The sequence below is a fragment of the Helobdella robusta genome (genome assembly GCF_000326865.2).
Source record: "Helobdella robusta unplaced genomic scaffold HELROscaffold_4, whole genome shotgun sequence".
NCBI classification, from domain to species: Eukaryota; Metazoa; Annelida; class Clitellata; order Rhynchobdellida; family Glossiphoniidae; genus Helobdella; species Helobdella robusta.
Genome location: NW_008704902.1, coordinates 1920449 through 1943545, shown reverse-complemented (window position 1 = coordinate 1943545; position 23097 = coordinate 1920449). Strand labels below are relative to the sequence as shown.

The following is a 23097-nucleotide window of genomic DNA, read 5'->3' as shown; positions in this document are numbered from 1 at the left end:
TTATGGTGATGATTCTTTTTTATTTTCAAGAAATCTCTTTTAACAAAACATACTACAAAATATATATTACAACCACCAACAAGTTGATATAACGTTCCAAATCTCAACCATGCTGAATAAAAAATTGGTTATTGATGGGAGAATTCCTGTTTAGTTTACTCTGTTTCTCCAACTTTTATAAAGTAAGATTAAATACGGGGGAACTTTTTTTTAAAAAGTATAATAGCTAGTGATCTGAAACGTCAGTTTTTGGAAAAAATTGAATTACAAAATTTCACTTGTTCTCATTGGTTTACATTTTGCAGATCGTCACCTTTTGCACTCTTTCAACGCAGCTGAAGTAGTAGGCACTGGCCGTGCAGCCATCAGCAGATCAGCACGTTGATGTTGAAGCTACTAACCATCTCAATTGATTTCAGTTTTAGAGTTTAACCTGAAGAAAACAATGGTGGACAAATTATGGCAACTGTTGTGACTCAATAAATGAAGATGTTTAACTATTTAGATAAGAAACTTATTTTAGTGAGACACTTGATAGTTTGACGGACGATTGACATGGGACCTTTTCCACTTTTCTACCTCACAACGATCACACATCAATATGAGCTAAAAGAACAACTCCATAGCTCTTAGTTTAATTTTTATAAAATCACCATCGTAGGATCTAAAAGTGTCAAACGGAAAGCATCATCATGTGAAAGTTTCCCAACTTAATTCTTGGAAGCAATTTCGTTGTAAACTTTGTTTTAATCTAAATATTATTAATCTATCGGCAGTTGTCTTTTTTGTCTTTATAGCTTGCAACATCGGATGGGTTTTAAATAGATATATTTAGGAGATTTTTTATTGCAAAAATTTTTATTTATTAAAATGATATTACACATAAATTTTATTAATTACAAATGTAAAAAAATTAGCAGTGACACAATGACATAATGTTTTTCATTTTGGTTCTTACTTCATCTCAATATATAAGGAAAGCGATATTTGAGGCACACTTTTTTCAACGTTAACCCTCGAATGAACGAATGAACGAACGAACGAACGAACGAATGAATGAATGAATGAATGAATGAATGAATGAATGAATGAATGAATGGAGATAAATAATTGATAAAATGCCTCAATAAACAACAGAGGTCGTCAGCCAGACGGGAAGAAACTGCAGTTACATAAACTATTTCAAACAGCAAGACAAGGACGGCCTGGGACCCACGGACGCCATTTTGCGTTAGAGATTGAATTTCTGATTATCTAGCAACATTCATTCGTATTATTTTTCTTCAATCGGACTTTGTTATTATTACTGTTGTTACTAGTTTTTAATATTATCATTATTTTTATTATTATTATCATTTTAAATACATTTTATTATAATTCATTTTATTAGACATTTCTTTTTATTATTTGATTTTCTTGTTTTGATGAGTGAATAAAAGTAAAATATATTTCCATTATTATTATTATTATTATTATTAAATTGTTTCCTATTTTTAACTAGTTACTAGTATTTATAATTATATTATTTCAAACATTTTATCGCGAAATCCTGCCTGTAAATTACAGACATTTGTTCATCAAATGAACTGTTATTTCAATTTATATCGTATATAAATAGATTTTCATAAATAATTTTTTTAATTTTATCAAAAAATTAAGTTATTAAAGTGCATACATGTTCAACTTAATCTTCAAATGAACCGTCGTCATAATTTAGAACGCATACAAATAGAGCAGACATACACATAGACATAGAGCGGGAATACATACACACATTTCAACCGTGTGACTAATTCATCTATTATAATTATTATAATAATTAAACATACCTACAACAATAGATGCATGCAAACACACACGCACACATTCACACACGTACACATACACATAAGTACACACACACAACATACATACTACTTGAGCATGTTCACTTGCCAAGGTGTTGAAATGTTTATTTTTAAAGTCACCAAGGTACACACACTCACATTTCTTTCAACCACAGACTACTTGCTCTCATGTGAAAGAATTTCAGGATTTTGATTTTTTTTTCACATACACGCATGCACGTGTTACACAATAATCCATCCATGCATGAACGCAAACAATTCAACTCAATGTATACACGTACATAGTTAAACACAACATAAAAACGATTTAACAAAACCCTCGTATACACGTGCAAATACTGCATATTACAAATTGTACACAGACCAACATATATACCATCCAACCAAGCATCCGAACATATACACACACTAATGTAAGCAGTCTTACCCTTAAAACCGCCACTAACTTTCCACCACCAACGACAGTGTCCCTGCGTAAATCGACGTTGTTCCCACTGATCAGCTTGTTGATCCTGCTGGGCGGCCAGGCCGTCTACATCATGTCTCACTGCGACAGAAACAAAAAAGTCTTAACTTTTGTGTCTGGCATCGTTTTCGTCATTGCAGGTGAGCATGGTGTTCATTTCTTGTTAAATGTGCTGTAATGGCTCTTAAATCTACATGAAATTGACATAAATTATTAATTTTGCGAACAATTTATACGGCAGACAGCATGAACACACATTAACTATCCACAAACGCCACTAACTACCACACAGTACACACACACGCACGCACGCACACACACACAAACACGCACACACCGAGTAGCATGCATTACCAAACTGAGTGACCTTACTAGACTAGTACATTGACAACAAACTCGGGATGCTTTCGACAATTTTTTTATTTTCAATTTGTCCACATAGTGAAATGTTTTTAGGGCATTGACTTTGATGGAATATTTGTCTTACATTTTTAATTACATTTATTCATTTTTTAAATTATTCTCTAACACAGTTTGCTAATGAATGAACTTTTATTTATGATTTTGCATAATAATAATAATAATTCTCTTTTCATTTTTTGAAAAAACCGTTGTGTAAAATATTTCATTCATTCATTCAATGATCCTCTGTAATCCCTTAAGGGACCGTTGAGGCCGATGGTATTTTTTTATCTCTCCAAAATCCTTTTCTTTCCCTCGCCATCTTCATTGAGCCTAATGTTCCAACCCCCGTCCATTCCGTGATATCATCCATCCACTTCCTCACAGGTCTTCCCACTTTTTTCTTCCAGTCCCTCTTTCTCATCAGTACTTTTTTGATCAGTCTGTCGTCTGTCATTCTGCAGATGTGCCCAAAGATACCCAGCTTTCTTTCCTTGACACTTTCATACACAGTTTTTTGTCTTCCAAGTTGTTTTCTTATGGCATTGTTTCTTATCTTTTGTCTCCAACTGATTCCCAGCAACTTTCTATAAAATATTTAAATTTTAAAAATATTCTAAACTTTATAACGTGTACACACGCACAGCTTGTTTTTCAATGTAGAATTTTAACAGCAAAGTTAATTATAAAAATCAAACAAAAAAATAAGCAATACAAGTGTAATAAAAATAATTCAAAAAGTTCTTCAACTTGAATGTTTATTAAAAGTCGATTGGGACAGTTCAATTTCGACACTAGATATATGTATATCTATATGTATAATATATATGTATAGATGATTTTGTGATGAATGGCCGATAATTTTCTTTTTGATGAATTATATTTTGTGTGGCATTTACGTTTGTCCAATAGACAAAGGTCTCTATCCTAACACTTCAACTGAAAGCTTAGAAAGTTCAGGACTTCATCGAAGGTAGAACGTTCTGAGGCATAGTTTTCAGTCATTGTCACCAGAAATGGGTCTAGTATGGTCACCGAGTGTGTACGGGTCAGAAAGAATGGATATTCAACAGCCAAAATTAACAGAAGTATAATTTGAAACCGTCAAGTATCTGCGACGAATGAAGATAGATAGTGTTTCAATTTAGGCCACTTTTTTCGGCAAAGAAGTTGTCCATGCTATTTTCAATAAATAAATTGTTAAATTTTGTGAGCATTTTCAGATAAAAGTTATAATTTTTTTTATAAAATTTTAACTTGCAATAAAAAGTCTTAAACCTTAATATGCAGATGTTCAAATGTTTATAATACGTAAGTTATCCATTTCATAAAAGAAATATGAACGAATAATTAAAATTGTTTATAAATACTTGATATCACCTCACCGGCAACAATGTAAAAAGATTATTTTAGAAATGAACATCTAACGACGTTTTATTTCCACGACGTTAAACATCTAACATCTAACGACGTTAAACCCAATTATATCTCATAAATGATGTTTAGATAATTGGGTGACTTGATAGCTTGTGATTACAGCACAACTGCTGCCGAGCCAGCTGCTACGTTGCGTTTGTGAGTCTTGCTAGTAGCTTAACTGTTGTACTGATTATGATTCTGATGATGATGTTGTTGTTGTTGTTGATTATTAATCATATTGCTCCATATTCATAATTTGTTTGTTTAATAACTGCGTCCAACCAACCATAGTATTGAACAGAATATTCTTACACCAATCCAATGTATCTTAAATAAATGTTTATTTCTTTTTTTGAAAAATCTCAACATTTAAGCATTTGTTCTTTGACAGCTATCAATATAGCGTTAATTTTTCTTCAACGTTTAATATCGACCACATCACCATTCTTTTTTTGATATAACTTTTTTCTATTTCATTATTTGTGGTGAGATTTTTAAATTCTGCAGAATGTGACAATTGTTACATATCGGTAGCAGTGAAATGGTAAAGTGGATTATTTTACAAATACTCATTTATTCACGCACGCACACGTACACATCCCACACACAAAAAACACACACATACACGCACACACATACATTATATGTAGATGTTCTTTGTTTTGTAGCGGAGTGTTTAAACAGATAAATTCTGGAATCTGTATGAGGGATTTCTGTTAATTATGCAAATTAATGAGGAACAAGTAGATAAAGAACGATTCAATTTTTAAAAAACTCCTTCATGGTCGTGTTGTTACGATCGTACAACATAAATGTACATTTGAAATTTAAATCAATCGTCCCACTTTATTCACTTGCCGGAATATTAAAAGCATGTAATGAAACACTCAAAATGTGATTGACAAAGTGGCAAAATGATCTTTCGATCGAATAATCACATAAACTTTAAATAATGCACCTGTCTGCTTTAATGCACTAAATGTACTAGCTAGCAGCACACTACCGCACACACACACACACACACACACACACACACACACACACACACACACACACACACACCGCATACTCGTATCGGGGAGCCCATGATGATGTGAATGAAGATGTGTTTAATTGATCTTTGGCTTAGTTTATTATTTTTATACCATGATTGGTATATATATATATATATATATATACATATAATATACATATAATATACATATATTAAATATATATATTTTTATACCATGATTGGTATATATATATATACATACATATAATATACATATATTAAATATATATATATTATATTTATATATATATATATACACACTTATATCTGTGTGTATGTGTGCGCGCGTCTTTGTATGTATGTGTAAACACTAATAAATATGCATCCGTGTCTTGTGTTTATGTTTGGATGAATTCACAGTTTGTTGATAAGTTAGTTAATTATTTTATTACAATTTAAGAGAGCAAGCAAAACGTGTATTTGGAATTCTATGCTCAAATTTATACAAAGAATTTAATTATTATTTAAATTATCTGCCAACTGCCATGCATTTTAAGGTTAAGGTTTATCTACATTGGATTTTAATAAAACAAATTTATAATTTACTACGCAACGAGCATGTCTGAGCATGAAGTGATTACATTTCCATTTTGCTTCATTAAATCAAACACGTTCATTATAAAGGATTGAATAACAATTGCGGACATGTGAACTGCGACCTGCCTGCTTGTAATGTTTCGCATAATCAAGAAACCAACTACGTCCAACTGCAGTAATTCATGTCCACCGCAGAATATTAACAACACAAACTCGTTCGGACACAATGAACTTATGAAGTCACGATGTGTGTTGCGTGTGTGTGAATCTGTGTGTGCGTATGTGTGTGTTGTGTGTGTATCTGAGTGCGTGTATGTGTGTGTGTGTACCGTGCGAGCAGCTTCTATATGAATAAGTGAAAGAAAACAGCCTGCACATAGCACAGACACACAATGTTTATGTGTGCATGTATGCATACATATTTACATAGACACACACACGCACGCACGTACATATATGAGTGTATGTTGATGAAGTTCAATGTTTTGTTTAAGCATTTCATTACATGGCATATATATATATATATATATATATATATATATATATACATATATACACACATATATATATATATATGTGTGTGTGTGTGTGTGTGTGTGTGCGCGCGTGTCTTTATGCGAAGTATGCACGTATGCATGTACGTATATATAATATGAACGTACGTATGCATATACGTATATATAGTTTATACGTATGCATTTATTTATTTTATTTCATGTTAAAATTGCCCAAAAAATAAATAAATACTTTATCCTAAATTATAGCTGTGCAACTGAGATTTCGTAGAAACATTTAGAAATATTTTAAACCGCCTTTGGCGAATTTTGTATCACATTAAACGTATGATGAACGTATAATATATATACAGGGTATATATAATTATGGATGTATACTATTATATATATGCTCGTATGTATATATGTATATACATACATATGTGTATATGTAAAAACGTCTTTATACCTTGTATACAAGGTTCAGTATTTACAAAGTTTGTTTTGTCTGTCTACAAATAGGAACATGAATATTCATACAGCTCCGTGTCCATTCAACAATAGGTAGTAGTTGGCCGGCATGTGAATATGTTAATAGCTGCGTAAACGAACAACTATTTAAGCCGACTCGAGCGTTGTCGTTATTTAACAACACGTGTTTCCAGTAAAGTATCGTTTTAGTTTAATTTCTGGATTAATTATCAAAATTGTTCTTCTAGTTTGGTAGGATGGAGCAGATTCTTGGAGTGTTGGGTAAGATACCGAACACAAAAACAAGAAATGATGACGATTTTTCGGATAGACTGTTGTATCGTCACACGAGTGCTTTGTTCGTTCTCTTCGCCATTGTTGTGTCGACGAAGCAGTACGTAGGAGACCCCATCCAGTGCTGGGTCCCTGCTGAATTCACAGGCAACCATGAGGAGTACACCAACAACTTCTGCTGGATAAGAAATACGTATTACCTGCCGTACGAAAAAAACATTCCAAAGGAATACGAGCACGACAAACGACAAATCATTCCGTACTACCAATGGATGCCCATGATTCTGGCCATTCAGGGACTACTCTGCTATCTTCCCATCCTTCTCTGGAGGTGTTTGAACGACAAGTCGGGCATCGACGTCAACACAGTTGTGGAGGCAGGAGAGGCCTTCACGAACGCTGAGATAGCCGAGAGCAGGGAGAAAACTCTGACTCACATGACCAGACAATTGGATAGATATTTGTCAAATCAAAAAGATGTGCCCAAAGGTTGTACAATAAGTTTGAAACAATGTTTTTCACATGCTTGCTGCTCATTGTTTGGTCGTCACAAGGGAAATTATCTGATGTGCCTTTATCTGATTGTTAAGGTACTCGCACTGGCATCTGTCTTCGGTCAGTTATTTGCTTTGAATTTTTTCCTCGGACAAGATTTCCATATGTATGGATTTGATGCTATACACAGCATGATTACGGGAACCGACGTTTCAGCCTCTCCTCGCTTTCCTAGAGTCACCATGTGCGATTTTAAAATACGTCGTCTGGGAAATGTTCAACGTTACACGGTGCAATGCGTTCTGCCGATCAATCTCTTCAATGAAAAAATTTATCTGTTCGTGTGGTTTTGGTTGGCATTTGTGTCTGCAATTCTTTCCTTTTCTCTGATTTCGTGGATCGCTAGGGCTGTAATGAAATCTGACAAGCACCGTTACATTCGCAAACACTTGCACCTGATGGAGAAGCTACAACGTGATTCAGACAAGAAGAATGCTGTGAAGTTTGTTGAAGATTATTTGAAGCAAGATGGCGTTTTCATTCTGAGGTTGGTCGGTCACAACACCAACGCTCTAACAGTTACTGAGTTTGTGGGCCACCTCTGGGACAACTACCGCGTCAAGCCGCTGACTGATCGCATAGAGAAGGAACTCAGTGAGGTTTAAACTCATCTATATACAAGTAACCAACTAAACTGACGTGTTATTATTTTGATATAACTACATATAATATATATAATATCTTACATAAAAAGACTAATTTTTTAAAACGTATTTGCGATTTTTTATCACTGTTTTTGTTTTTATTATATGTAAGAAAGCTTCCTAATAAACCTTATTTTTGATCGTTGCCTTATTTATACGTTATAATTCAGGATTTTTAATGGATCACTTTTATAAAATTGATTTTAAGAAACTGGATATTTGAAAAAGTATTTCATGCAAAAACCTTTTACTATTTTTTATTTAATGTATTATAAAAATATTTTTTCAGCAGTTATAGGACTGTTATAGACCTATAGACCAATGCAATGCGAGTTATAGCCATGTTCTTAAACGTTTGAATTTTTATTTTTCTGGAACTGTCATCTTTAAACTGTTTCCTGTTCATCCATGTTTTTCCGTGTGTATATAAAGATGTTTTCAATAAACTCTATCTGTTTCAATCTCAGCATTTCATGATTTATTAATTAGATTTATTGATTATGTTTAATATTTTAACAGATATTTTACTGAATAAATAAATAATTTAATGTAAATATTTAACGCAAATTTGTCTTCCAGTTTTTCAGTATTTTATGTGTCGTAAATGTTTCATGCAGGGTATAAATTACATAGACCTTGGGTGTTTTCTTTATAAATTTTTAATTATACATAATTTTTTTTTATCATGAACATCGGATTTTCAGACGCGATGAACTTGTGCGTTAACTAATTACATAATAACTATTTAATGATGAAATTTCGTATAAACCCTGTTAATATATTTTTGTATTTAATTGGATTATTTATTTTTTACTATGCGGAAAGTTTTCATTACGTACTTGTGTTCATTGGTTTAGGAAACGATCATTCGTATTTAAAACATGAAAAGTTACTTTTGACATTTTTTTAACCTGCGTAATTTTAATTTCATATCATGTTTCTCTTCAGTTATCACGTTGAAATGGAATGTGGGAACGGTAAAAACTTCGAACATTAGCATTATTTAGCATTATTTAACGAATATGCTACGAGTGCTTGATTTTGTGACATTTGAATTAAAATTGAAAAAAGTAATATTTTTAATTGTTTAATATGAAATAATTTTACTCAAAACAACGTACGTTTGTGTGTGTGTGTGTGTGTGTGTGTGTGTGTGTGTGTGAGGAGGTAATGACGAGTTACGTCATCTTGACTGACCCGACAATAAACGAAAATGAGTCAATTGAATTAATTATAACAGAATTAAGGTTGGCCCACAGTAGCATATTATCTGTGACTTAGGTGCATAATTTTATTATCTTGCTATGTGTGCTTTTGCATCTGTCACATTGCTACCATAAATACGTTTCTATCTATATGTTAATACACGCTAACATGTAGGTGCTTAACTTATACAAATTTACTTATTTATTTAATTGCTATGAAGTACTGAGTATCATGTAACTAACTGGTTAATTCTGAACGAGAAATCACATAATTTTCATTAAAACATTTCGGAAATTGAAGATAACAAGACAGCCATCACAGTGTTTTATTATTAAATTTTAATTTTTTGGGAAATTTAATGTTTCTATAAAATTAATAATGTTTGTTTCGATGTAGATAGTTTTAATAGAGCTATTTGAGTCATGTTTTGGATAGGGGTCCAGTTTGATTTTATAAATTTATTGAAATGAATTATAAATTAGTTTTTATATAATTATTTGCAATATACCTAATTAATTTGTCAAGGCTATCAACAAATTTATTTTTGTTAATTTTTAGAAGCTAGGAACAATACCATGACGCTGAGTAAGACTTACACTTTACACGTTTTTTTTCTACAATAATAAAATGAAGGTCCACTCCTTGCAAAATTGTTTTATCAATGTCCAAGATTGCAAGAAAGTTTAGCCTTTCTTCTGATGTTGTTGAACGCAAATAGCGCTTTGAACTAGAGAAAGACCGCTCGGTCAAACAGTTTTTTTTAGCAGGAATACAAGTGCACATCCGAGGTGCGTGCAATGCCTACATTTGGATATATTATACACACTGCAACTCATTCACTCTTATCTATTTGAATAAATAAATTAATGTGTTTAGAACTAAATTTTGGTCTAAGGAGGCCAAAAAAGACTTTAAATGCAACAGTTTGGAATTTAGGATGGCATCTAGATGGTTGGGAAATAAAGATCTGGACGACAAATTTATTTTTATTTAACTTGAACATTTTCAAATCATTGGTTTTCAAAATTTACCGCCCCTCAAAATTGTGTCCTTGTAGTATTCGGATTTCGCCTTTCACAAAGTGTTGAAGGTTATACTGCCATCTTGTTAAAGATTTAATAAAAGATCTGGATCAGCTCTACTATGCAATTTTTTTTATTTCATATCAGTTTTAAAACGAACAACCCCAAAATTGCATTTAACAGGCAGTATTGCATTTAAGAATAACAACAACTATTTAGATAAACTATAACAGAAGCAATAGCAACATCTGAAAACAAAAGAACAACCACAAAGCAATATCATTCAACCAACACAGCGCATCTTTAAAACTCACATCTTGTTCTTTGAAGAGCGAATAAAAATTTATGTTTTCTTCTATTGTATCATCGTATTGTTTTGTACTGTACTGTATTGTATTGTATTGCACACACACACCTCACACACATACATACATACAAACACACACACGCACATACATACGTACACAGATACATATTTTATACAACTACACACACACTAACACACACTCATGCCAGGTCTGTTAATATTGATCGGAATCATACTGTACATTGGCGCCATCACAGAAGAAGCGGGAAGTAAATCGAAGCCTAACATGGAAAAACCGAAATTTGAATATTGGTACGGCTATTCATTCGTGTTGACCATCACATCATTTAGTACTGCTGAGTTAACTGGCGTTCTATCTGTCTACCTCTACATTTCGAGGTGAGTGCATGCTGTCCTGTTGTGATATTCTGTTGTGTTTTAGTTGTTGCGTTTTGGTGATATTCTGGTGCAGTGTATTTTGTAGCAGCATGTTGTTGATTTCATTTTTTTTTAAGTTTTTCTCTGGTTTCATCGAATGCTTTTTCAACAATGTTTTGGTTGTGTTTGTGTTATTTTCAGCAACCATCGCCATCGTTGATGTTTCTCATCGTCGTCTCATCACCATCGTTTTTGTTAAAATCCTCTTCACGCATCTTGACAGTAACACCCACAGAAATGTAACTAAACTATATGTACATCTAACAAACAAACATTTATCCAAATCATCTTCTTCTCATTTCATTCCATTATCTTCTCTGGAATATTTAGTCAACAAAGTAGCAGCTGTGAGCTAACTTAAGTTCCATGGTGATGCCCCCACCACCACAAAATTCGTATTAGATCTAATAAAATCAGTTGCCATGTTGTCGTAACATGTACAACGATCTGATGACGTCATCATCTCGTCATCACACTACTTCACGTGACATCTTACTTCATTGCAAATTATCAAGCCACGACCGTCATTCCGCAGCACTCCACTCTTCATACTCCATTCCATCTAATGACAATCCATTACGTGCTTTCAGTTTTCTCTCAAAAATATAATATATACAAATGCAAGCATCAACTAACATCAACAAACACGCAATCACATCATCATGACGTCATCTACAACAGACACAAGCAATAATCGCAAACATCCTTCTTCCCAACATCCAGACACAAGCACTCATACCGAAAAAAAGCAGAACGCCTCCACCAAAACCAAAACTACACCACATCTTTCAACCAACTGCACTCGCGATCTGCAATTTCACTGTCGAACGTTGTAGAAGTCAGTCAGAAGCAACAGCAACAGCAACAACAACAATCATCTTCAAACGACCCTTACAACAACAATGCGACAACAACAAACACTTCTCGCTCCCCCAACACAATAAGATCGAATGGTAGGGCAAACGGTTACATCGGCGGTTTGGGAGCATTCGGCTTGCGAGCAGATGATTGCGCTGGCTACGTTCAACAACAGCAACAACAGATGTTTGCAAACAACAACAACAACAACAACAATTTGCCTGCATACGATGCATCACCGATGTACGTCGTTGACTCGAGGGACATGGAAGCACAATCATCCTATCAACAAAAAGGTTTGAAGCAACACCCACTCACGAGCTGGTCGTCGTCTTGCTTCCAGCAGCCACAACAAACGCAACAAAAACTGCTTATGTCAAAACCGGCGTCATCGGCATCGATGCTGATGATGATGAGCGGCCACGTGCAGCAACCACACGAGCAGTGGCTCTCGAGTGACATGCCACTACACGCCACGCTACACAACTCTAATCTTACTGCTGATTACAACTATCACAATGATGAACGCTTGCAGAGAAATGACGTGGACGACGACGACGACGATGACGACCTGGAGAGCACCAGCAACTATGAGCAATCAACACCGAGGATGCTCGTGTCTGTAATGACGGGAGCGCCTATTGCTGCTGGTTAGTGACGTCATCCAAATAAATTATTACGGAGCGTCTGTGTGAATTATTATGCACCATCTAAAAAATTATTTTGCGCCACCTAAAATTTTTTATCGGCTATCTAGTGCTGACAAAACACAGTTTATCAAATGAAAATTCCGACATGGCCGGTGATTTCAACATTCCTCTAGAAAACGCTGATGATTTAAGTAGCAAACGAATAGAAATTTTTTTCAATATTTGATATAGTTAGATTGGTTCATGCTATCACTCATGTTATGGATGGAATGTTGCACAGTGTGACTGCTGCGTCTAGCTGCGGAAATGTTGCTGTTGCTGCCGAAACATCGAAAGATTTTTCATGTAACTTTTTGCTCATTTCGGAAAAAAAACGAAATCATGACTAAGTTAGTGCGATGTTGGAAAAAATTTAAAAAGCTGTTTTTTCCATTCTTGCTGGCTTTATAACTTGATGAGATTTTACCTTTCAGAATTAATTGAAAAATATGCCCAATAACTTTTTGGTTTGACAAAGAGTGCATGTTAACTCGGCTAAAGTTAAAACAGTCTGAACGAAGATTTTGTGGAACAGGAAATATGATCGATAAAGAAAATCAGTATGATGGTTTGTAAAACTGATGGTTCAAACGAGAAAGTACGACCATGTGACTTTGTGAGTACCTGTAAGAATTCAAGATGGATAAGTGCTAAACAATTTCATTAGATGGAGGGTAGAAAAGTGTTGAGGATCCGGAAGGAAAATGATTTTCAGGGAGCGCGAGTGGAATCATGAGTATCTTCAAAATGTGCGATCCAATGATGTAGAACACTTTTCCCAAAATAAAAAAATTAAATAAAAAAAAACTCTTTTTAGAAAAAACTCAAAACATTTTCATAGGAGAGAGGGCTTTATGTATAAACACTAATAAAATTGTTGTCCCATCAAAATAGATTATTATGTGCTATTTGAACCAATTATTAAGTACTGCCAGAATAAATGAATCGTTAGATATTATCTTATTAAAATATTATGTACTATCTAATAAAAATATTACGTACTACCTATCGACATATTTGTAAATACTCAGCTAATAGGGGATGTGATTGTGAACAGTGTAGTGACTTAGTCAATTTATTTAGTTAACTGCCACAGTAATGTGAGACACATGGAAGTACAGATTGTACTGATTGTACTGATATGATGTAATGACTAATGGTTTTGCTGATATTTTACTGAAAATGTTTGCAGACATAATCAGTCTGCAATATAGGTAATGATGATTTGAGTCATGTTAAGATTGATTTATGATTTGGGGTTTTAAAAAATATATCAATTTATATTAACAAAACGACGTAACCAGATCAAACTGCAAAAACCATCATTCACGTCCTAAAAACACGCTATCACATGAAAACGAAACTGACAACCTCACAATTTTCAAAAAACAACACAAAAACAACAACTAAACCATAAAAACAACAATATCACCCAACAAATCAACACTAACAATTCAACAACAATGCCTCGCAAAAATAACTCAACCACACCGCACCACCGCAGGCTTGAAATCGAGGGAGTCGTCGAAACACGCGCTGGCGTCTGGGCTGCCGCAATCAACGACCAACATGAACACACCTTTGTCTTCAGAGCGGTTCACTCCAAATCACGCTAGGAACTTGGGCACCCCTGACACCATGTACAGAAGAACTACACCGGTTTAAAAAGTGGATGCAACTAATTCCTCTCTGGAATATTTCAACGTGTATATCGGGCTTTCAACACGAAGACATACGATGTCGAAATATTTCAAGAGCTCCGCACGAATTGCAAACTCGGAATTTTTAATTCTAAAATTTCACAACAAATGCTGTAAATGTCATTAAAAATTGTGAGACTTGATCGTCACTTTATTTTTACTTTTATTTTTTTTATAGGGTATATAAAGTGCGTGAGTGGATGAGTGAGGAAGTGAAGATGGATGAGTGAGGAAGTGAAGATGGATTGACACGCGCGTGAAGTTGACCGAGTGCCGAGACGTGGCAGATGTGGATAACAATTTAACAACAAATGCTGTAGACGATGGTCCTTTAACAACCAGCTAAACACTCGATCACCTACCTACTTACTGCTTAAACATGTAGATACATAGATGTAGTGCATACAGACGTTTGAGCGACATATATCAACTTAATAAGACTGATACGCAAAATAACAAACCTTCATTTATGTATGCCCAAAATTTAAACCATATATATATATATATATACATATATGTATGTATATATTATATAATAATGTAGTATTCACAACAGTAAGTAATCATTTATTTATATAAACAACTATAGCGAACAGCATGTATAAATGATCGTATGCATTAAATGGGAGGTTTCATATTCATTAGCGGATGCATGAACATCGGTTGAATTTGTAAAATATTGCATTGATTTTGGCCCTCTGGCATCATATGCAGATGAGTGTACACACACACATAAACATACATACACGTGCACACACACATACTACCTTATGCACACAGAGTCAGGAAAGAGATTATTTTTATTTTCCTGCAGCGAGACACACGTTGTCATTTCTGTTTGAACCCATGTTGTTGTTGTTGTTGTTGTGCATGCATTGGAGTACGTGTGAACTTGTGTGCAACTACGCGTGTCTGTGCGCGTATCATTCTGAGTGGCCGCACACGTTGCATCCGATAGCTGTGATGGAGCTGGGAGGTTGTCAAGATGCGACCAATGTGCTGGGCGTTATACAAACGCATGCTCTCATGTACGCGTCTACGCCTGCGTTTCTGTAAATGTGCATGCATTCGCATATTTAGGCGTGTCTATAACCATGCATTAATGCGTGTCTATGCATGTACATACATACATGCATTGATATATGTGCGTGCATGTTTGTTGCATTTAAGAATCAGTAATCAAATGTGAGCCTACAAGGTACAAGCATCTCTTTCAACCTACAGTCTCGAAAATGCATGTTTGCATGCCTGTCTATGTATGAAAGCATGTATGTAGTATGCATGAATATGCATGAAGATGTTCACGGTACGTATGCATGAATGTGTGTACGTACGTGCATTCATGTACGTATGGGTGCATGAGTGCATGTATATATTGAAACTTGATAACCAAAGTTTACAAAGCCACATGAATTGGAACCGAATAATTACAAGTCAATAAAAAAGCAGACAATACAATACATAGAGTAGAGTTGAGTTCATTCATATGCAAGACCAACCAATGACCGACACATTAACACATCTGAACAATTGAAGATTACAAACAATTTCATTTAATACACTTTTATTGCATATTTGCAAAATCAAGCAGCCTATATTACAGCGTAATGTAACGTTAACATTAATGAAGCAACCTCTAAGACGAACGATGACTTCAAATTCTTGCTAAAATATGGATCGATACGGTGGTCCTATATATTGGTGTGTCGGTGCACTGCACAGACTCATTAAACGTTCACCCTGACTGACGTTCTAACAGAATCTTGAAGCCTAACTTGTGACAATTTGCATTTAATATATTAATAATACATTCAACTACCGTTAATTGTTATATAAAAATAATTTAAATAATAAACATTATAAAGTTAACTCAGCACTTACAGCACAAAAAGATATTTATTTTCTTCTTGTTAACCGTTGTACTTAGAATCATCATCAACATCTTCAATATCATCATATTATATCATTTTATTATCATCATCATCATTATTATTATTGTTAATATCATCAATCATTTTATCATCATCATTGCATATGTTGTATTGTTATTGCCAACAACGCATCAAAATGTAAAGATTATGAACCGATGATGAACCGATGATGAACCGATGATGAACCGATGATGAACTGATGATGAACTGATGATGAACCGGTTAACCCTCTTTCCCATTCGATAAAAATTTGGTCACACGTCAACCTCAACATTGTGATAATAATTATTATTATACGCTTACATTAACATACGATAATGAAAGGATATTGAGCTGATGATAATCAATTCAATTAAACAATCAATCAATTAATTAATTATTTCATTTAAACAATTAATTAATTAATTAATTCAGTAGAATACAATGAATGACATTTATATCGAGTGATAATGTTGATAATGAATGAACGAACGAACGCAATGTGACTAACAAACGAATCGTAATAAACTCAGAGATTAATTAACTTCTTCACTAATGAATGATGATGATTATTATTATTTTTATATATACACATATATTTGTAGTTTAACTTGCCACAATAACTTAATTTATTATTTTCTAACGTTTTAATAACTTTTATTCACATATATAAATACATGAATGTATGTATGTGTTTATATATATATATATATATTATTTGTATCACGATGAGTATTGTTGTATATACATATAAAATGGAAACGAATGCAGATTGCACGTGTGTTAACGGTCATGTTACATAAGCACCACACAAACATTCTACCAGAAATGTTCCAACGTACTAATGCATCGGTGAATTAATACAAATTAACGTTAGAATACAATTAGCCGACATGCCGGTGCATTAATGCGTTGTTGCGTATGATGAACTCGTGTAATGTTTCTTAATGTGATGGCAAATTAATGCAGTGATTATTACAAATTGTTCATATCTTGTAACCACCATCCACACCACCATCATCATCATCTTCGCCATCATCATCTTCTTCACCATCGCATTCATTATTTAATCTAAAAACAAATAAGCAAGCACCAGTTATTTTTTATTATTTATATTGTTAATATTACTGACGCGACCAGGCACCCAGCCATATCACACACATTGTAACATCATCACCAACAACACATCACCGTACCCTTCTTAATGATATATATATATATATATATATATATATATATATATATATATAATTATTATCATCATCGTAGGATTGTTATTCACATTTTCCTGTTCACCAACGAAGTTTTAACGTACGATATTTCCTTTTTTAATTTATTATTTAGCATTCAGCAATACTGTATGTGCGTTTGTCATTTTGTCTAGAAACATTTGTACCGATCAATAATGAACACTTCAATTTGAGAAGAGAGATTCAACTAAATAAATATAATGAGAAGTTGGAGTTGTCTTGCCCGCATCTGTTCTGCGTCTCTGTATGTCAGTTGCGACGCAGAAAAATTTGTTTAGAAAATTAAACAAACCGTGTGAGCGGGAAAGGTTAATTAATGTAAATAATAATTACCATACCTAACCATAATAATAATAGCAATAATAATAATAAATAATAATAGTAAGCAAAAGAATAAACAATAATAATTAATAATTGAACAATTTTTTGATAAGGTGAAGTTAAACTGTATGAAGAAAATAGTCTTCAAAATTTGGCTTCGTGATTGAAATGAGTCGCTAGACGTTATCAAAATACGACAATAAGAATAGAATGCACGATTAACGGTTATGTGAGTGGTTATGAATGAATTACATTTTAAATAAACATAATTATTTTTTTCAATAAAGAGCTAGCAAGTTAGGGCAAACATTAAATTAAAAATGGCAATAAAAAGTAAAAGTTAACAACGGATTCACATCAGATCATAAAATAACTTTTACACATTTCTATCAACATTCAATAACTGCACTGAATAAGAATTCATCAAAAATTTTTTGAAAAGTTATCTTCACCGTAATTACAGTTTAGAAATTAACAACGTTTTCTATCAGTAAAACGAAATTTTACATTACGAGCTGCTTCAGAGCAATAAATTCAATTATCAGAGATGATATCATTCAGTCAATTATCGCAAATTTTAAATCAGTTTCACTTAACTGTGGATTGTTAATTATAATAATAATGGCAGTGATAATAATAATAACAATAATATTTCGAATAATAAAAAATGCCATCGATAATAATAATTAAGCCTTCGAAATGATAAAAAGAACAGTACAAGGCAGTTTCAAACAAGGAAAGTTCAAAAACTTCCAACAAACGAACGAGTGCAGGCAGGTACACGCACTGTAACGTTAATCGAGCAACTTATGCCAAGCTAGTTAATTAATTCACACGTTATAGTGTGGTGGAAAATGAATAAAATTTATTTTAAAAAAACATTTCAACAATACTGTTTGATAAGAAAATAATAAACAATACTAAAAATTATCGACACAGGATTATAAAGGATGTGAACGTGAGAACCGGCCAGGCAAATGGATTAACGAGTTATGATAAAAACTATTCTGAACAACAACAACCATGACAAGCCACGGAAACTATGTACATAGTACGTACATACAATGTACATTACAGTACAGTACATAACTACAGAATGTTCAGGAACCACAAAATTTAAATCTATCACACCAGGTAAGGTAAAAAGTAAAAATCAAATTTGACAAATTAAATATGTATATAATATATTTTTACACGTAAATATTCATTAATTTTATTACAAGTTTAATAGCTGACAAACAAATATGAACATTTTGACGAGCCCAATTTGAACAACAAAGTCTCTAAAATAAACAAGCTGACTTATTTTGCACAATTATATGGAACAGAAATAAACCGATTTCTCATAAATGCAAATACTTATACATGCATATACAATACACACTCTCTCTCTCTCTCTCTCCTCTCTCTCTCTCTCTCCTCTCTCTCTCTTCCTCTCTGCGATCTGTTTTTTGTTTCTCCGTCTAATTTTTATTTACAAACAAGCATTGGATCAATGAAAAAAAGTTTTAAGTTATTTTTAAGAGCATCATTTCGTTTTTATGATATTTCCTGATTAACTGAATTCCTAATTAACTAAAACTAGACAAAGCACTAGAAAGTAAATTAAATAAATGAAAATTAAATAAACAGGAAAATAATTAATAATGTAGAATAATGAAATCACGATGGTGCTAGGCTAGAGTTTGTGCTGTCGAAGTTCAGTCAGAAGGTGCATCACCTGAATACAGAATAATGTTCATGGACATGTTCAATCGTCAGTTTTTACATTGCTTACCGAATTGAGAAAAAAATAGAAAACATTTAAAACACATATTCGAAAAACAACTGAATACAATATAAAGATAAAAACTAAGATGGATAACCCTCTCAAAAACAGTCCAGGAAAGCGCAGATGTCAACGTTTTCTTGAGAAGTCGCGGGGGCAGTCCTTTGAAGAAGCCCAACATCCCACTATGCTGTATTGAAACAAATCATTTTTAGCATGATCTTTCCTTCTCTAAATCAGATTATAACGTGTTCAGAGTATATTTCAGCGTAAAAAAAGCCTTTTAAAAATTCTTAAAGTTAACTCAGACAAGCATTCAGACCTAAAACCAGATGTGGCACAAAAAAGGATCACTGAAAAACATGAAAGTGTGTGGTTATGTGAAAAAGCCTACCCTGACCTTTCAACAACATACCCAAATTTGCATACTATTTTTACAAAAATCAGCTAAAAAAAGCTTGGCTATAACAAAATGGATATATTTAAAAAAATCTGTAAAATGCCCCTAAAAAGCATCTGTCTAAAAAGGTATAAAAATTAATTACAAAGCTATAATTCAGTCAAACACTTGTAATAAAGTACGAACCTTGTATATGTGTCGGACGGCTTGTGTGTAATTATGACAAATGGATGGATATGTTTGCACTTGAGTTTTGACCACATCCGGTGGATGTGTGAGCAGTGAAGACAGGAAGCCAGATACTAATCCACAGGACAAATATAAACTTGTAGAAGAAGAACTCATGCTCAAATCTGTAGCATGTAACAACGTAAATATTTATAACATAATTATTACTAAGTAAATCACAATTGGGAATATTTGAAATAGACGTTATTGGAATTAAAATAGTAAGGTTTTTTTAATAAATGCCAAAAATGGGACAGTAAAATAGAGCGACTGAATAAGAAGAGACCTGACCATCAGTGAGGAAGTGTTTCAAAGAGTTGTAGAGGACAAAGTAGATGCCAGAGTATGGAACGTCCCGACACATGGTGGCAACCAGCCCTCGATAGCTCCCTGCATAATAAACGTTTTTTGTTTTGTTCCCTGTCAAATGTCTTTCAGAATTAAACCGTGGCAATAATTTCTTCAATAAACTTTCTTTTATAAAGTTGAAATCATAAATTAGTTTAAACATTGAAAAACTACTTCTGAAAAATGTTATCTGCAACATATCATAAATAATTTTATAGTAAAATATTGAATAAATTATGCCGCAAGAATAATAAATTTGGAACCTTTGATGCCCTCACCCCTGTAGACTCTTAATAAGGCGTCTACTGTTGAATGGTAGGAAAAAATTCCACTCTATGTTTCAAATGGAAAATTAATTTTCAATTGAGAATAATTGGCTGCAACTTTTCAATTTTTAAAATTATCATTTTTTATATATTAAAATTTAATACAAAGTTTTAAAAAACAAACAAATAAATGCTTAAGTAACATATCTGCAATAAATGGATATAGACACACCCACACCCACATACATACACAAACACACCTACCTCATACCTCGTCTTCAACAGAGCAAAGGGCATGACAGCAGTTCCAGCGATGGTTCGAGATAACATTGCGAGGAACAACGACTCGCTGACTGACGGTTTACTGTCACTTGAATGATATATAATTTCCATCTTTAAATATTTTTTCAACTCATTATAAAAAACATAAATTATAAGAATTCATAATTATCAATGAAACTTGAAATATATATTTTGAAATGAGAGATTGTATAAAAATTATGAATAACAAAAAAAATAGAGTTGAAATTTGTTCACACATTTTCTCTGATACAAAATGGCATCAGAAACATTTAAAGAGGTGCTTTCTAACCAAAACTCCTTAGTCATCCAGTGCAGTGATGTAAAGTAAACACCAACACCTGGTACAGTTCTTAGCAGAGACTTCAAGTAAAAATAAATTTTTGTATGTCAATTTTATTTTAAAAAATTGACCAAATTGAAATTAATGCTACATGTTCAAAATAGTCAAAAAACTTACTGGACACAATCCTTTCCATAGTCCTGTGTAACCCTGTGTTAGCAAAATTTCTTTAACTATTACCAGAGAATGGCTAGCAAAAAGTGGAATAGTGTTTAATTTCATTTATTATTAAATATTATTTTTTTTAATATTAAATATTTAATATTAAATATAATTATTAAATATTTATTCTTTATTAAAACATCATTCACATGCATTTGATTTATTTCATCTGCTAAAAAAATAAATAAAAATCTATTAAATTCACACATCAGAAATTGAACTATGGGCTGGGAGTAGCTATTATTTTCCTACTAAACTTTAAAATAATAACTGGACATCATTTAGTTTTATTTATAATTTTATAAATTTATTTTATATTCACTGAATGACTAAGAATACTCAAGCTAAATAAATGCACTTGGAAAAAGTTAGCAAACGTTCATCAGTAAAAGTTCAATTTTAACTTTTTAAGCAATTTTCAAAAAATAAAAATTATTGTAAATTATAAAAATTTTTATAAAATAATGAATAGTTTTAAAATTTAAGTTTATACTTTACAATGATATCTAGTAATAATTGTGAGTTGGTTATGATTAAGAGTAAGGGAACATTTGCTAACTTTTGACAAGTATAAATTTCAATAAGAATATGATTAAAAAAGGAAAAAGGTTTTTCAGGAAATCACCAGGTTAGATATTCTACCTTGCAAATTATATGAAAACTAAATATATTTTACATTTACACATGAAACACATTAATTGAAATAATTGCAAAATTAATTAAAAGAAACAAGATGGAAATTAATAATTATTAATATATATAATAAATAATTTATTAAATAAATTTTTTAATTTAACTTTTTGAACTGGAGATTATTTCTGTGAAAACCAATTGGCAATCCAGCTTTATTATTTGTATTTAACTTGTCAAACAGCTGAAGCCTTGTTTTCACGACGTCCAGAGGCTGCAGCAACATCGTCGACAGAGCTCCAGACGATGCCCCGATAAAAAATGGCTCAATTATGGACATTTTTCAACAAATAGGCATAGACACATTTCGAAAATGTTTACAAATCAAAAGTGAACTGATAAACAACAAAGCAAGTATGGAAAACTGAGGTGTATGACATTGTACTCTTTCTAAATTTGATTCTTCAAAATATTTTTCTAATATACTTATAATACCACATTTTTCCCATATGTTAACATTCTTAATATACTTTTAGTAAATATTAGTAAATGTTAGTAAATCATATATATATATATATATATAAACAAATCATCTGCATTCAATTAACATAATTTTTTTATTAAGTTCCATTGTACTTATATAGATTCAGACAGTTGCAAAAGAAATAAATTAGGATGAATAATTGAAAATCGAGCAGTTGGTTATTATCACACAAACCCACACAAATTGTTTGAAAATAACAAAATTGGTCTTATGTCTTAAATGTT

General features: G+C 32.6%; 3 protein-coding genes across 3 annotated transcripts; 2 read left to right on the top strand and 1 right to left on the bottom strand.

The window, feature by feature from the left end:
- Window positions 1-6873: 6873 nt before the first annotated feature.
- On the top strand, window positions 6874-9296 carry HELRODRAFT_185033 (hypothetical protein). Its single transcript, XM_009024496.1, is given in 2 exon segments — window positions 6874-8216; window positions 8229-9296. The coding sequence occupies 1 exon segment, from the start codon at window positions 6948-6950 to the stop codon at window positions 8142-8144; it is 1197 nt and encodes a 398-aa protein (XP_009022744.1). The 5' UTR covers window positions 6874-6947; the 3' UTR covers window positions 8145-8216; window positions 8229-9296.
- Window positions 9297-10016: 720 nt separating this feature from the next.
- HELRODRAFT_188905 (hypothetical protein) lies at window positions 10017-16135 on the top strand (the record flags this gene model as incomplete). Its single annotated transcript, XM_009024495.1, has 6 exons — window positions 10017-10070; window positions 10144-10177; window positions 10928-11117; window positions 11880-12664; window positions 14208-14362; window positions 15184-16135. The coding sequence occupies 6 exons, from the start codon at window positions 10017-10019 to the stop codon at window positions 15457-15459; spliced, it is 1494 nt and encodes a 497-aa protein (XP_009022743.1). The 3' UTR covers window positions 15460-16135.
- A 3427-nt stretch (window positions 16136-19562) lies between these two features.
- On the bottom strand, window positions 19563-22669 carry HELRODRAFT_162228 (hypothetical protein; the record flags this gene model as incomplete). The annotated part of the gene is made up of 9 exons (XM_009024494.1): window positions 19563-19604; window positions 19750-19842; window positions 20239-20405; window positions 20572-20670; window positions 20892-20961; window positions 21159-21264; window positions 21487-21557; window positions 21655-21727; window positions 22497-22669. The coding sequence occupies 9 exons, from the start codon at window positions 22667-22669 to the stop codon at window positions 19563-19565; spliced, it is 894 nt and encodes a 297-aa protein (XP_009022742.1).
- Window positions 22670-23097: the final 428 nt, after the last annotated feature.

Bases quoted from the DNA above. Each gene is read 5' to 3' on its own strand.
- HELRODRAFT_185033 (XM_009024496.1), top strand. From the start codon at position 6,948: ATGGAGCAGATTCTTGGAGTGTTGGGTAAGATACCGAACACAAAAACA.